Raw genomic sequence first — 17,364 nt, forward strand, 5'->3', positions numbered from 1 at the left:
GTGCAGGTAGGTAACGGGGAAGTCAGTGGTCTGCGTATAGCAAGTTGTACCACTGCTTATGTGAGAGGATACTTGAAACTGGTGTCACAGGGAACAGGAGTCAGTGGTCTGCGTCAGCAAGTTGTACCACTGCTATATATATGTGAGGAGGGGCACGAGGAGATGAATGTAAAGCAGAGTATACACGGGGCACACAGAACTTGATCCCACGATGATATCCACAATACAACAATAACTGACAAGCGCTGCTTGAAGTATACAAAGTCACAATAGCTATCCAGGTAATAGGATACAGAGTCAATGGTAACAATAGCTTCAGTGGATAGGAGACTCCGGAGAAGAACACAACTCAGTCCAGATGGATATGCAATACAAAAGCAAAGTCAATGAAAAGTATGCATACCGCGGTTCAGGAGAGCAGGCTGTCAGAGAGACGTGCAGGGATACCTGAACGGCTGAAGGCCGGCAGGAGGAGAGACCCCTGGAGGGTGGAAGCGGTAATCAGGTTGGTGCAGCGCACGGCAGGTAATCCAGAATCAACGAAGCAATACTCAGGAAGCAGTAGTAAGTGAAACTGGAAACATGATGAACACGGGAGAGTTGAGGCTGTCTGGAATCCAGCAGTAGTGGTGGAGGCAGCGGAGAGAAGGCACGCTGAACACGGGAGAGTAGAGACGGTCTGGAACCCTGTAGTAGTAACGGAGGCAGCGGAGAGTAGACACGCTGAACACAGGAGAGTTGAGACGAACTGGAGTCCGGTAGTAGTAGCAGATAGGAATCAGCTGAGTGCAGGCACGATGAACACAGGAGAGTAGAAGTGGTCTGGAAACCACAATAGCAGTAAACAGGAATCAGCTGGAGCTGAATACACGAGGAAACACAGGAACACCTTCAGAGGCTCATGGGGAATGAGACTCCAAGATCAGGCAACCAGGTAATGATCACAGGTGGTTTAAATAGGGAGGGTTGCCTGTTAGAGCTAGTGGGTGTGTGTTAGAGCTAGTGGGTGTGGTTTAATTGCATAGTTGATACAGCTGGTTAGTGCAAGCTCTATTTAACAGGAGGTAGCAAGCGATTTCATTGAGCTTGTGATTTCACTGCTTTTTTGATTTCAAGTGCTGTTTTTGTTTAAAGTGTGGAGTTGGTTCCATTAAGGAGTTGAATCCAGGAAGGGGTTTAATCTGGTAAGTGGCTAGGAAAGGCTAGTACTAAAGTTCACTGTGGGCTATAAGAAGTTAGGTTAGCCATAATAAGATGAGTGGTAGCAGGCTTGATGATCTCACTCAATGCATATCTTGTCATATGTATGCACACGTGGAGCAAGTGTTCCAAGGTTTATACCTCTGTGAGAAATGTGAGCAATTGGTCTCTTTGGAAGCCCAGGTAACTGATCTAAAGCAGACCATTGCAACATTGAGAGACATTGCCAACCTGGAGCAGAGTTTACAGCTCACCGTTGATGCGTTATCTGAGCAGGGTGGAGCAGAGACAGAGGAGGATGCACAGGTAGGCAGCTGGGTAACAGTAACTAGGGGTAGCAGAGGGAGGAAGAGGCAGGCCAGTTCTGAGCTAGGCAATCCCAGCAGATTTGCCAGATTGGATGAAGATACTGTGGAAGGCAGTTCAGAATTGGTAGAGTTGGATGACACTGCTTCCTCTAGCAACCAGGGGAATGGTCTCTCCAGCACAGAGGGGACCAAAGTTACTCAGGGACCCAGGCAGATTGTGGTGGTAGGGGATTCAATTATTAGGAAGGTAGATAGGGCAATCTGTTACCGGGACCGTGCATGCCGAACAGTGTGTTGTCTCCCGGGTGCTCGGGCTCGGCATATTGCGGATCGGGTGGACAGATTGTTGGGAGGGGCTGGGAATGACCCAGCGGTTTTGGTGCATGTTGGCACCAATGACCGAGTTAGAGGAAGAAGGGGTGTCCTAAAGAATGATTTCAGGGACATAGGTCGCAAACTTAAGGCAAGGACATCCAAGGTAGTATTTTCGGAAATACTACCTGTGCCACGCGCTAGTCCAGGGAGGCAGCGGGAGATTAGGGAGGTTAATGCGTGGCTAAAAGATTGGTGTAGGAAGGAGGGTTTTGGATTCTTAGAGCACTGGGCTGATTTCTCGGTCAGTTGCCATCTTTATTGTCGTGATGGATTGCACCTGAATGAGGAGGGGGCTGCAGTGCTAGGGGAGAGGATGGTTAGAAGGTTGGAGGAGATTTTAAACTAGGCTCCGGGGGGGAGGGGCAAGCAAGTATTTATGGGATAGACATTGAGAGTAGTAAGGAGGAATTTAACAAGAGTAAAGGGGGTGGAGAGGGGGGAAAGGGAAGCATAGCCGATAAGGAGCGGCCCTTTTTAAAGCAAAAAGAAATACCTAAGGGAGGCAATAGACTTAAGTGTATGGTTGCAAATGCAAGAAGCCTGACAGGTAAAATGGGGGAGTTAGAACTAGTAGCAATGAATGAGCAGTATGATATTATAGGTATTACTGAGACCTGGTGGGATGATACACATGACTGGGCAGTCAACTTGGAAGGCTATTCTCTCTTCAGGAGGGATAGGGTAAATAAAAGGGGAGGAGGAGTATGTCTTTATATTAAGCCAGAATTAAAACCAAGTATTCAGGAAGTTATATACGAGAATATTGGTGATAATATAGAGGCATTGTGGGTGGAAATATCCAGCGGAGGAAAAAGTTCAGAGAAGTTTCTGATAGGGATATGCTATAAACCGCCAAATATTAGTACGATTGAGGAAGCCCAACTTCTACAGCAAATTGAAAAGGCTACACAACTAGGTCAAATTTTAATTATGGGGGATTTTAATTATCCGGACATTGATTGGAGTACTGAGACCTGCGGTACAGCTAGGGGAAATAGGTTTCTGAGCACGCTAAAAGACCATTACATGTCCCAATTAGTTGAGGAACCAACTAGGAACCGGACTATACTGGACCTAGTAATAACAAACAATGTAGACGTAATATCAAATATTCAAGTAAAGGAGCACTTGGGAAACAGTGATCATAATATGGTCTCATTTGAAATTAGTTTCCAGAAACAACAGTATAAGGGATCAACTAGGACTTTAAACTTTAAAAAGGCAAATTTTAATATGCTAAAGGAGTCTATAAAGAGCATAGACTGGGACAAAGCCTTTGAAGGAAAAAATACGGAAGAAATGTGGGCTGTCTTTAAAATGTTGTTGGAAACATACACGTATAAGTTCATTCCTATGGGAAATAAATGTAAAAGAATTAAGTCTAAACCAATGTGGGTAAATAAAAAGGTAAGGGAAGAAATGCAAAGGAAGAAGCGTGCATTTAAATTGTTTAAGTCTGAAGGGTCAGAGGAGTCCTTCCATAGGTACAAGGAATGTAATAAAACATGCAAAAAGGAAATTAGATTGGCTAAATTAGAAAATGAAAGGCACGTTGCAAAAGAAAGTAAGACAAACCCCAAAAAGTTTTTTAAGTATATAAATGGCAAAAGGATTAAAAAAGATAATATAGGACCACTAAGAAGTGAGATGGGTGAATTGATAAATGATACTAAGGAAAAAGCAGAGATATTAAACACGTTCTTTTCTTCAGTATTTACCAGAGAGGAACAAATGGCAGGAGTAATACATAAAAATGGAAATGAAACCATGCCATTAATTAATACTTGGTTGTCAGAGGAAGAAGTCCAAAGGCGACTGAAGAATATTAAGATAAATAAAGCTCCAGGTCCAGATGGCATACACCCAAGGGTCCTTATGGAATTAAACTCGGAAATAGCTAGACCGCTATTCTTAATTTTCAGAGATTCAATCTCATCAGGCTCAGTACCAAGGGATTGGCGAATAGCAGATGTGGTGCCGTTGTTTAAAAAGGGGACGAGATCACAACCAGAGAATTATAGACCTGTAAGCCTGACATCAATAGTGGGGAAACTACTGGAAGGTATTTTAAGGGACAGTATTCAGGATTACTTGGTACGCAATAAAATTATTAGTGGGAATCAACATGGATTTGTGAGGGATAGGTCATGTCAAACTAATCTAATTACTTTCTACGAGGAAGTTAGTGGGAACTTAGACATGGGCAGGACAGTAGATGTGGTCTACTTAGATTTTGCAAAGGCCTTTGATACAGTGCCACACAAGAGGTTGGTTTACAAAATAAGGGAACTGGGTCTAGAAATCAAAATTTGTACTTGGATCGAAAACTGGTTAGAGAATAGGGAACAGAGAGTTGTGATAAATGGAACATTTTCTAATTGGTCAAAGGTCTTAAGTGGAGTTCCTCAAGGTTCCGTGCTGGGACCACTCCTTTTTAATATATTTATTAATGACCTTGGTGATGGTTTAGAGAGTAAAGTTTCTATTTTTGCAGATGACACTAAACTCTGTAAGGTAATAAAATCAGAGCAAGATGTAGCTTCTCTACAGAGGGACTTAAATAAACTGGAGGATTGGGCGGCTAAATGGAATATGAGGTTTAGCACAGATAAATGTAAGGTTATGCATTCAGGGATCAAAAACAAGAACGCAATCTATAAATTAAATGGAATTAATTTGGGAGAATCTATAATGGAAAAGGATTTGGGAGTGCTCGTAGACAGTAGACTTAGCAATAGTGCTCAATGTCAAGCAGCAGCTGCAAGGGCAAACAAAGTATTGGCATGCATAAAAAGGGGCATAGATGCAAGGGAAGACAGTGTAATTTTGCCACTGTATAAATCGTTGGTAAGACCTCATCTTGAATATGCAGTACAGTTCTGGGCACCACTCTATAAAAAAGATAATTTGGAACTAGAAAGGGTTCAGAGAAGGGCGACAAAATTGATAAAGGGTATAGAGTCATTAAGTTATGAGGAAAGGTTAGCCAGTTTAGGCATGTTTACTTTAGAAAAGAGACGCCTAAGGGGAGATATGATTACTATGTACAAATACATTAGGGGTCAATACAGAGAGCTTTCATGGGAACTTTTTACCCCAAGGACCATAAACAGGACTCGTGGTCATCCCCTAAGGTTAGAGGAGAGGAAATTTCACAACCAGCAAAGGAAGGGGTTCTTTACAGTAAGGGCAGTCAAGATATGGAATTCATTGCCAGGGAAGGTTGTGATGGCAGATTCAATAGATATGTTTAAGAAGGGGTTAGACAAATTTTTAGCGGAAAGGTGTATCCAGGGATACGACCGTTAATTTAAAATAAAGGATAGTAGTGGATATAGGGTAAAAATTGGATTGCAATATTGAGTCTGGGATAATTTTCAAAATTGAAACAGATGGGCGGTTGCCTACTCTGGATTAATTTCAAATATAAGTGCAGGATCGCAGGAGATCCAAAATAGGTTGAACTTGATGGACTGGTGTCTTTTTTTAACCTCATCAACTATGTTACTATGTTACTATCATTCAATCAATTAAAAGCAACAGATACTGAAGGTTTGATAAGGGCTGCACATGCGCAGACCCTCAGGATGGCGGACGGCCACGGTTCCTGAACACACGGGAAATGGCACTCACAGTCCGGTGAGTGACAAAAAGCAGCTGGAAAATATTACAGGGTAATCCTCAAGCCGTGTATGCTTAGATAAACAGTAAAAAGGTAGTATTACGATTAGCGATGATGCTGGTTACTTTGGCTGATACCTATTTGGTTCCTAACAGTGCTGGCTGTAGTAATAATAGTTGCAACAATGGAAGGAACGGGTTCTTTACAGTAAGGGCAGTCAAGATATGGAATTCATTGCCAGGTAAGGTTGTGATGGCAGATTCAATAGATATGTTTAAGAAAGGGTTAGACAAATTTTTAGCGGAAAGGTGTATCCAGGGATACGACCTTTAATTTAAAATAAAGGATGGTAGTGGATATAGGGTAAAATTTGGATTGCAATATTGAGTCTGGGGGGATTTTCAAAATTGAAACAGATTGGCGGTTGCTTACTCTGGATTAATTTCAAATATAAGTGCAGGATCGCAGGAGATCCAAAATAGGTTGAACTTAATGGACTGGTGTCTTTTTTCAACCTCATCAACTATGTTACTATGTTAATGGCAAATGTGCGTTTGTAATGGAATACTACCTTTTTACTCAATACCAACTTCACATCATGAAATCATTAACTCCAGCCTCATCATAACAACTCCTTTAACATTATTAACCCCTTTATAATCATTAACTTACCCTGATTAAAAATTAATACCACATCAACAATTAATTCCATTCATATTCTTTAACCTCCTCATTACCTCTCAGTCTCATCAAAAGACTGTAATGTGTGTCCAGCGTGTCTGCTCCTCTATGTGTGTGCCCAGGAACCTCTGCTCGCAAATGTGTGCCAGGCGCCTCTGCTCGCAAATGTGTGCCAGGCGCCTCTGCTTGCAAATGTGTGCCAGGCGCCTCTGCTCGCAAATGTGTGCCAGGCGCCTCTGCCCGCAAATGTGAGCCAGGCGCCTCTGCCCGCAAATGTGTGCCAGGCGCCTCTGCTAGCAAATGTGTGCCAGGCGCCTCTGCCCGCAAATGTGTGCCAGGCGCCTCTGCTAGCAAATGTGTGCCAGGCGTCTCTGCCAGCAAATGTGTGCCCAGCGTCTCTGACAGTAAAAGTGTGCAGAGGGTCTCTGCCTGTAACTGTGTGCCCAGGGTTTCTGTCTGAAAACTTGAGTTTCTGATAAGTGACCTACCAGGTCAATACACTGCACTGTATCAATAGGCTGCACTGTTCCTACTTTGAAAACTAGGCAAGGGGAGGGATTAATGCACCCAACTTTAAAAAATAAAAAAATAATCCAGGCAGACCAGCCCCCCATGAGTCGCCTCGACTGCCAGATTAAATATAAATAAATCATTTTTATTTTCTTAAAATGGAAAGAAAAAACTAAAAACATTTGGTCACCCAATGAGGCTACCAGCCTACCAGGAGAACTTCTGGTAGGTTTTATGCCCAATCCACCCCTGAATAGAAATTAAAAACAAATTCCAGTCCAACTGATTACTGAATCAAATTCATAGGTGTTCCTGTTTAAAAATATGAAGACCAGTTTGTTTAGTGGAATCAATAACACAACTCAACAAAAAATAAAATTTAGTTGCTAAGGATATTTGAATGAATTTAGGGTTTAATGTTGTGTTTGCTGACTTAAAATATTTTTTTCGAATTGGCTCTAGTTCTTGAGATAATGGATACCCTCAATTAATAGTGAACTTAGCCATAACGCATGCATATGGGAATCTACCAGAACATTCTAGAAGGTGAGACAAACGATCATTCTAGGTCAGTGTTGGCTAACCTGTGACACTCCAGGTGTTGTGAAACTACAAGTCCCAGCATACCCTTCCAGCAATAAGCTGCTATATAATTGGCAAAGCATGCTGGGACTTGTAGTTTCACAACACCTGTGTGTCGCAGGTTAGTCAACACTGTTCTAGGTGTTCACTCTGTGATTATTCCAGAATATTCCCCTCCGTATATAAGTGATCATTCACCCAACCAGCAGTCAGTTGACAGATGAGCGGTTCGCGTGGTCTATTGTGTTTTTCTTGTTTCTTGTCCATGCAATATATTTGTATACATGTGAAGCAATATCAATGGAAAAAAGGGACATGGCCTTAAAGAGGAAACATGACAGTAGATGCAGTGAACATCATTAACGAGTCACTGGTTGACATGGGGGAAAAGAAAATCATTCTTTCACCATGCCATATCAAGCTGGGACTATTGAAACAACTTGTGAAGGCCTTGAACAAAGATGGCAATTGCTTCAAATACATTTATAGATCGTTTCCTGGACAAAGTATGGAAAAACTAAAAGCTGGAATCTTTGATGGCACTCAAATTCATAAACTTATCAAGGATTCTAATTTCACAAACTGTGTGAATGGTGTTGAAGCTTCGGCCTGGTACAGCTTTGTCTCAGTTGTCAAGAACCTCTTGGGTAATCACAAAGCAGAAAATTATGTAGAACTGGTGCAAAATATGCTCACAAAATTTAAATATTTGGGTGCTAATATGAGCATAAATGTGCACTTTCTACATAGCCACTTACACAGATTTCCAGAGGATCTTTGTGTTTTTAGTAAGGAACAAAAAATAGGTTTCAACAAGATATAAAGGTGATGGAGGAAAGGTATCAAGGCAGATGGGACAGACACATCATGACTATTGCTGGAGCCTCCAGCGTGATTGTCCTGATAATCCACATAAAAGATAATTGTACAAACAACGTTTTACTATGCATTAATTGTAATTATCCAAATCAGCTTACAATGTTTATCAATTATTATACCGAATAAAACGCCATTATGCATTCCATGTGTTTACTTTTTGAATGATTTAAGACAATTTCAATGCAATTTGTAAGTAGGCTCAACCACTACATTTTTTGCATTTTTTTAAATTTTTCAGTGGGGTACCAATTATCTAAATAATTAGAGCCAATCTAGCAAAACCGATGTCATATTCGGAATCAGTGCCACAAAGTTATCTTAAAAACACTGTTGACCAGTGTATTTAGAGCAGGTATCTGTCTAGACCAGGCCTGTCCAACCTGTGGCCCTCCAGGTGTTGTGAAACTACAAGTCCCAGCATGCCCTTCCAGCTATAAGATGGTTGTCTACCGGCAAAGCATGCTGGGGCTTGTAGTTTCACAACACCTGGAGGGCCACAGGTTGGACAGGCCTGGTCTAGACAGTACTTCATACAGTTCATCTGTCAAATAGCAGTCTTTGCACATCAAACAAGCCACAAAAGTAAGTGAAGTAGGCCAAGCCAATCTTAGTAAATCCCATAGAAAATGTATTCAATCATACCTTTATAAAAGCCTATGTTACACTTAGGGCGAGATTTACTAAACTGCGGATTTGGAAAAGTGGAGAGTTTGCCTATAGCAACCAATCAGATTCTAGCTTTCATTTATTTAGTGCATTCTACAAAATGACAGCTAGAATCAGATTGGTTGATATAGGCAACATCTCCACTTTTCCAAATCCGCAGTTTAGTAAATATACCCCTTTGTCTTTCAGATTTCATCAGTATGTTATTAATCATATAGATCATGCATGTAGCTGCACGGTTTCCTGTCTGCTTCATTAATATGAAGGCCTCTGTTGGTCCAAAGCAACAACAGAAAAAAATAATCAGGAGCGGTGCAACTTGGGAACCAATACCACAATCTACCAGCTAACTAACGGGGATCTACTGGTACATTGCTTATCTATTATTGGGTCACATCTACCTTACTGGTGTTTTTATTTTCCTCCTGGATTGGTATGGTTTTCTTATCAACCCTGAGAGAACTTACCAGCATTCATGTATTGAACACATTTTTCTCAGGCACAAAATGTATTTACATATCTTAACCGTCCTTTAAGTTTTGTAAGCACCTACATATTTTTTTTGAACAGAGAAATATAAAATATTCTTTATATTTTTTTTGTAGTAATATACTACAAGTAAACGAAAACCCCTTAAAAGAACTAATCATTCTTGTATGAAAGTCATGACTGTATTGCTGCCATTTCACAATGAAAAGGGATTAAACATCAAAATCCCTATTAAAAACTATGTGCTTCTAGCAGAGAATCCACAACTAATTAATATACATTATATACAACAATAATGAAACAAGTAACAATGAAAGTTATAGTAATAAATAGTTACTTTTACATATCTACATATCAGGCATTTACTACTTTGAATCAGAAAGGTAAGCAAAATAAAACTGGAGACACATGAAAGATAAATAAGAATCCCCTTAGGTCATAACTCATAAAAAACATTATTTTAGGAGGGAAAAGATCAAATTCATTAAGGGGGTGGTTTAAAAATTGATTGTAAGGTGACGTTTCTAGTTTTTTATGCAAGTGTGTTGCACATTCTCGCAAAATATGACTACATTTAAATGCATACTGCATGCCTGTAAACATTTACATGGCAATTCAGTCTCTGTCATATGTGTCAAGACTTAAACCTCTGAAGCCCCCATAAAAGATATGCAGGGTATACGTGATAATTCTCTGTGAACTTTTTGAAAAAAACCTCGCAATATCACATATTAGATGTAATTCAACATGTAAAGTTATAGGAAAATAACTTCTGAAAATGAAAGCATGTCTGTTGCAGAAAAGTTCCTGCATAGAACAATTCATATGTCACACAAGTATTTCCTCCATTCATTACTGACAGAATAGATGGAGCCAGGCTCAGCGTGAAGTAAATGGTCGGAAGGAACAGTCAACAAAAGCAGAAACCGAATAAAAGGGTTACTTGTAAATTCTACACAGGTCAACTGCACTTAAAAGACATTGGCAAATACAGGATGCTATTAGATATTTAGCAATTACATGGGAATTTGAATAAATGATAAGTTAAAGCTTAATGAATTATGATGCATAAAACCACACTCTTAGGAGGGAATTCAATTGGCTGAGTTACTTTCAAAAGCAATGCAGCCCACACACTATTACCGTTACTACGCATTAGCACTTTTTAATGCTGAAAAATGATCATATGAACGGTAATAGTGCGCAGGCCGCGTTACTCTTGAGAGTAACGCAGCCAGTTGAATTCCCCCTTAGTGGTCAAAAAGAAACGGTCATAGAAAATGATGTTTTGTGCATTTGCACTCTCTGCTTACAGCATACTTGCCAACTCTTCCGGAATGTCCAGGAGACTCCCGATATCCAGGTAGGTCTCCCGGACTCCTGGGAGAGCAGGCAAGTATCCCGCATACTGCAATTTACTCGTCAAAATGACGCGATTCGCGGTGAAACGCATCATTTTGGCCCCGCCCCTACGATAAAATGACATTTTTGACGCGGGGGTGGGGCCAAAATGACGCTATTGGCCGCATCCTGCACCCTCCCGTCCTCCAACCATGCCCCCTACCCGGGATCTCCCGGAATACACTATTCAGAGGTTGGCAAGTATGGCTTACAGTGAGCCATTTAAGGCAGAGATGATTATATTGCAATGAAATTGCAATGTATTAGTTTCAGGGCTTTTTCACACACATGAGCTGGGAAAATGGGTATAAGCACATGAAATCTAATGAATGTTTTAAATGCATTTTAGCGACGTGTTTTTAGCATGTTTTCCATGTGCTTTTAATGTGTTATGCTTTTATCAATACAATCTACTGTACTGATAACACATTAACACAAGAAAAATAGATTTGGCCATGTTCTAAAATTGTAATGCATTGGATTTTGAAATTTCAAAAACAATTTGTGGAAGTTATCTAACAATATTTCTCTAACAGGGATTATTTTAATAGTTTCCATATTAATAGATAATATTAGTTATTAACCTCTCCAAACACTTGCAAAACACTACTTCATGCTGAACATTGTCAAGTACAAATAGTCTAAAACCTAGTATTATTTGAACACCCTTATTATTATGTGGGTTCACATCAACATGAAGAGATGTCTGCTTTTAGAAACCATTTATCTACAGTAAAAGTAGTAGGAAGTTCAATACTATCTAAAAAATATTTAAATGTGAACCTATAACTATCTTGATGAAGGACTTTAATGCATAAAATATATTATTTGAAAATACTGTACACAATGAAAATAGAATTGGAATTTTGCAATGCATTTAATTAGACAAATTATTTTTGTATGTCTAGTTTCTATAACCTACATATGTCACAGTAGAAGCATAATAATAAGTAAGTGCATTATAACAAATAACAAAGTATATTAAAAATATGCAAGTTTTTCTAATATACTGAATGTCCTATTATATTTAGTATTAAAACAAACATCATGATTATTATCCCTCTTTAACATGCCTAATATTTACAGTTTAGCACTGTCCTGCACACGATTGCTGAGAAGCCAACGCAGCAGTGATAAAATGTTTTTATTGGATGATGAGATCGTCTAAACTATTCATTGTGATCATAAGTGATGGTGACAAAATAATAATTAAACGGGACATAAATGGGTGCACCTGTTCAAACTTCACATTCTTGTAATACCATTAACCACATGGTCATCATCTTTGAATGAGCCAAACTGGCCAGAATGTCTTTCACAATACATACCACACCTGGATGTGTCACTTCTCATAATTTCCACACTACCGAGGACACAGCTGTTACCCAATGTTTAGATAATATTTTTGACTATGCTTGGAATGAAAAGATAGGTTTTGTTTGGTCAGAATATTTATTTTTCAGACATGCACAAAATACATTTAAAATAATAGAGCATGAGTCCAAGCTAAGACTGTTCGAAATTGGTGATCTTTCAATACAGAGGAGGGCTAATCTTCCCTTTCCCTGACAAGCTTCCATCCCAGTCAAATAGCTTATTGGGCTTCTGCTAAAAAAATAACTCCCACATTAGTAAGCATAGCCATCAATATGAATCTATGAAATAAGTGATTATTCTGAATAAAAAGGATTCTGGATTTAGGTTTGCAATCATTTTAATATAATGAAAATAATAAACCTCCTCCTGCAAAATGTAAGGCTATTGGCTGAGGTGTTCACCATGCCTGATAATGTGAATTGCGGGGAGAAGCTTGGAGCATGGCCTACTGAATATTACTGGAGAGTAGGCAAGAGAAAAGATTATTACAAATGGAGAACAATATAGCACAACTGCCAATCTTCCCACTCGGCATCCCAGAAAATTCACTCAATAAAGCATTTGATGTTCAAAAACACACAAGAAACCGAATAGGGATGTTCAGGCTTCTGTCAACATAGTACATTTTTTAAGTTCATGACTCATCAGAAAAAGACTGAAGAAGTAGAACTTTCATGGTAAGATAGTTAAGAGGAAGCCCCTTTCCACAAATAAACCCCATCACAGTACAGCTTAGGTTTTCAAAGTTGCCTTTAAACAAAACATACGGGGGTCTGGAACAATGTCCTTGGGATATACAAGACCAAGGTGCAGCTGCTTGGTACTAAAGCACAACACCATATTTGGTGAAAACCGAATACAGCATATCGCCACAAGAACCTCATACCCATCATCAAGGGTGATGATTTTGAGTTATCTTGTACCCACAGAACCTGGTTACATTGCAATCACTGAGTTTACCATAAACACCTTATCGTATTAGAGTATTTAAATAAATAAAAAAAAAAAAGTGAGACCATCTCTCCAGCTTGGCTGAAATTTGATCAGGCAACCGGAGAATGACCTTCAACATACCAGCAAATCCACAAATACATGACTGTAAAAGACCAAAACAAGGTTCAAGACTAGCCCTGACTCATTGATATGCTATGGCAGAATTTTGAGAGCATTGTGACTAAAACAAATGCCCTCTACATCAATAAACTAAAGCAGTAGAGGAGTGGGTCAAAAGTCCTCAAATACAATTCAAGCCACTGATAAGATCATGCAGAAATTACTACTCCTAGAGTGACCTTACTGCCAAATTTGGTTCTACAAGCTACTGAATTATGGGGTGCACTTACTTTTACACTTTTGCTCCATGGAAAGCAAATCAAACTAAATAAAGAAGAACAGAACTATCCTATTTGGACAGGGCACTCACAAAAGGGACAGACATCACACCAGGATTCACGGAATTCTGGCCCAGCATAAGCATTAAATACATAGCTCACCTTACTGATGGACGGAATGCAGCGGAAATACCCTCAACTGAGCTTGTGCTGTGAATCCTCACACTTTACATATATAATGCACACGTACAAATTTTGACTAAATAATTACTTGTAGGAGGTGATTCTCATAACCAAGTGAGGTTTACTTACATTAAAAGATATACAGTTTGTTAAAGAACAATTTTAAAGATACTTTAGAAATGTCATTACTTATATCTGAAAAGCAGAGATAACAGTACTGACTATATTTTATAGGATTGTTTACATCTTGCATACATCCTGTGCATGTCACTAAAGAACATTATATTTTTGTTGTTTTCCGTTAAAAAATGGCTGAGTAATGATATGTTATGAATTTCATTCAGGGAATTCAGAAAGGAAACATCTGTGTAACGAGTCCATAAACTCTAGAACTGTTGGTGCACAAATCCTTAAACTAACCAGTACTAGCCACAGAAAATTATTTTCCACCTGCTCAAATAACAAGGACATTATATCATTCCTGGCAGAAAAACACAGCGTTTTGGATGCTGTGAGCCTACATGCTTGACCTGTTCTTTTATTTGGTTATTTCCTGTTGTCATAGTTAGATTGTGAACTCAGTCAAAAACAAAACCACAAGACAATGTCCAAACTTGAATGTTATATTTATATATTCGGTTCAGTGACTTTAAATATCAATATCATAAGATAAACTATATTACATCCAAACCACCTAATATGATGCTAGGTATTTCCATAAATTCTTTAATTGAACAACTATAATTGTTATCCAGGAATGTATTCATTTCAAGCAGTTTTTAGCCAAACAGCCTTCAATGTACATTACAATAACCAAAACAGTGTAATTCCATATAGATAAAAATTATATTGAACACTTTAAACATGATTCACTACAATATATTAAATAAAAAGAGACTAGCTCATGGACATTTTTTTCTCTCAAAATTATATTATTGGTTATTATTAGGTATTATTCCATGTTATATAAACAAGTGATAAAGATATATAATAGAGTACAATGTACCAGAACATTAACCCATACATTTATTAACGCCAAAGGTACATAATAAGTAGGCATTGATATATGAGGTAAAGCATTAATATGCTAGCTGTTCATGCATCGTCTTGTAGAACACACTCAATATCATAAAGTTATAGCATTTGACAATTTAATCAACAACAGTAAACATTATCTAGTTCCCAAAATTGACAGATTGAAAACATTTATATTAGAATGTTATATATTGGTCAGATAAAATTATATTTATAGAAGGTGTGGCACAAGGTAGTCATCTTCCCCTAAAGATATACGAGGATCATCATCTAGGATTCTCAATTCATACCATGATGTGGACGAAAAAGTATTTGTGGATTTAACAACTCATGTATATTGGGAGATATCAATATAGCTCTCCCACATCTTGCAACGCTTTTGACCCTACTTTCTTTGCTAGTGTAGCCTCCAGCCAATCCATTCTAAAGATAGAGAATATTTTTACCTTCAATAATTTAAGTGGAAGAATACCTGGCTTAATCCATACCTGAAGAATAGTCTTCCTAGGTGCCGCACTATTGCAAGTAGAAGTCTCTTCCTGTCCCTTGAAATTCTTTGCTGTTGCAGAATTATCCCTAGGATTACCCATTCGGTTGTGGTAGGAACTTGTTTTTAATAGTACTCAGAGGCAAGATATAACACCAAAAGATAAATGAGGAACAAGAAGATTGAAAGGAGAGAAGGGAGAGTAAAAGGACAAGATAAGGAGCTCTTGTATTGGCTAAAGAATGTAAGGGTTCATTGTACATAACCCATAATAGAAGTTCAAAAGGAACAAAATAATCTCTTGTTTAAGAGAGGGAGGTTATTTCAAACAGACTGCTAGAATGACAGAATGATCAGAACTGCATTCATAGTAAATTAATATATAGAGTATTTACAGTAGGAAGCAATAAACCGGACACACAAAATATATTTAAAGGTTTTGGTTATTAACTATTTATAACGGGCTGGCATGTTACCAGGGCCGGATTAACCCTAGGGCTAACTGGGCTACAGCCCAGGGGCCTATGGCATCCAGGGGGCCCATGAAAGTGCTCAGCAGCAGTATTGATCGGTCGGGGTCGGGGGCGCCCCCGGCACGATCAGTGCTGCTGAGCACTTTCACTGCGGTCCTTCCCCAGCGAGCTGTAGTCTCCTTACTGAGGAGATCTCGTGAGTCTCACTCTCACGAGATCTCCTCAGTAAAGAGCGTACAGCGCGCCGGAGAAGGAGGTAAGTGCCGTGGGGGGGGGGGGGGGCGGGCAGCTCGGATCACGGGAGGGGGGGGCCTCACGGGGGAATGGAGGCCCCCTTAGCCCAAGGGCCTCCATTCCCTTAATCCGGCACTGCATGTTACGCACTGCTGTACATTGAGGGGATCATAATACAAATTACATTCAATGACATGAAACAGAAGGGAAAAGATTACCCTACGCAAATGAGCTCACAAACTAAGATGTGTGGGGAATAAATGATGCATAATGTAGCAGAATATCAATTGTAGCTGTTGGTGGGGAGAGTGTGTGTGGCAGAAGCATAATCAGCACCCAATATTAAAGCAGTCATTGGTGATTGGTATTTTTGTGTGGTTACACATGGTGCGGTATGGTTGGAATGAGCAAAAGACAGTGGACGACTGAGACATGGCAGATTAATTAATCATTGTAGAAATCATAAGTCAGTTAGCTGCTGGCAACCTAAACTGTACTTCAGCGTTTACATTAGCCTGTTCTGGAGAAGGCTGAATGAGCATTCTTGTGGTCATCCGCCAACTCAAAGTAGCTGTGTCCCCGTTGGGATGAAACGAGGGGTACAATAACCATCACTAGTTAGCTAGATATAATGACACCTATATCCATTCAAAATCACTGCAGCCCGGTCTCTGTCTAGACATGCATCTTCTGTCGAGCCACCAGCCAACTAACTGGCTTTGGTCATCCCCACCTATTTTATTCTCCTCCCAAGCACTAATTAATCAGTAAAGCAAATAACAAACTACACCCATGTGTGCTGCATGAAAGCAAAAGTGGGGATTTAAACCTGCAGACTCTTTGGAATTTCACCTGTCCCTAAGCAGGAGAGGTGGGACAAATAACCCTCTTTGTCACAACTGTTATAGGTGTTTTCTACCTTCAAATGACCGTATTGGTTTGTACATGACCTATAACTAAATATATAGATTTAACTTTCTGACTTCCTTCTGTGCTTATCAGCCATGTAGAGCTGTTTACTTAAATGCCCATGGACATGACACAGAACTGCTCTCTAGATACAAATGTATAAAATGTATATAATGCAATAATTAAACATGTCTGATTGGTTATAGAAATGCATGACTGAAAACCACTAAAGGAAGGCATCCAGATGAAGAAAAATCAATATAATTAGTAAAAGCTGCACAAGAGCATAAACAAGTTAACACATTTCAATAATGTAAAGGTGGAGAACCCTTTAAACATAATGACATGATCCAAGCAAATGTGTATGCACTTTATATAAAGATCTCCTTTATTACTTACCTATAGCTTTAGTATAATGTCTTGCGCCAAGCAACAACTCTGGAGCTCTGTACCAAAATGTAACCACAACGGGATCCAGATCTGCTAGTGGTTTCAAGGGAGAATTGAATAATCGTGCAAAGCCCATGTCAGCTACAACAAAAGAATATTAATTTTATTCACACAAGGATACTAAAAATTAACAAACACCTACTAAACAGAAACTCTTTGGATTACATGGAAC

The 17,364-nt window shown here is 39.3% G+C and overlaps 1 protein-coding gene across 2 annotated transcripts in view; it reads right to left on the reverse strand.

The window, feature by feature from the left end:
* The window catches only part of CDK19 (cyclin dependent kinase 19), a 206,215-nt gene that overhangs the window by 60,062 nt on the left and 128,789 nt on the right, over window positions 1-17,364 (reverse strand). For both annotated transcript variants that reach the window (XM_075202923.1, XM_075202924.1), the window contains one exon: window positions 17,142-17,273. In XM_075202923.1, the coding sequence (XP_075059024.1) occupies window positions 17,142-17,273 (132 nt within the window). The remainder of the gene's footprint in view (window positions 1-17,141; window positions 17,274-17,364) is intronic.

The sequence above is a fragment of the Mixophyes fleayi genome, chromosome 3, assembly GCF_038048845.1.
Source record: "Mixophyes fleayi isolate aMixFle1 chromosome 3, aMixFle1.hap1, whole genome shotgun sequence".
NCBI classification, from domain to species: domain Eukaryota; kingdom Metazoa; phylum Chordata; class Amphibia; order Anura; family Limnodynastidae; genus Mixophyes; species Mixophyes fleayi.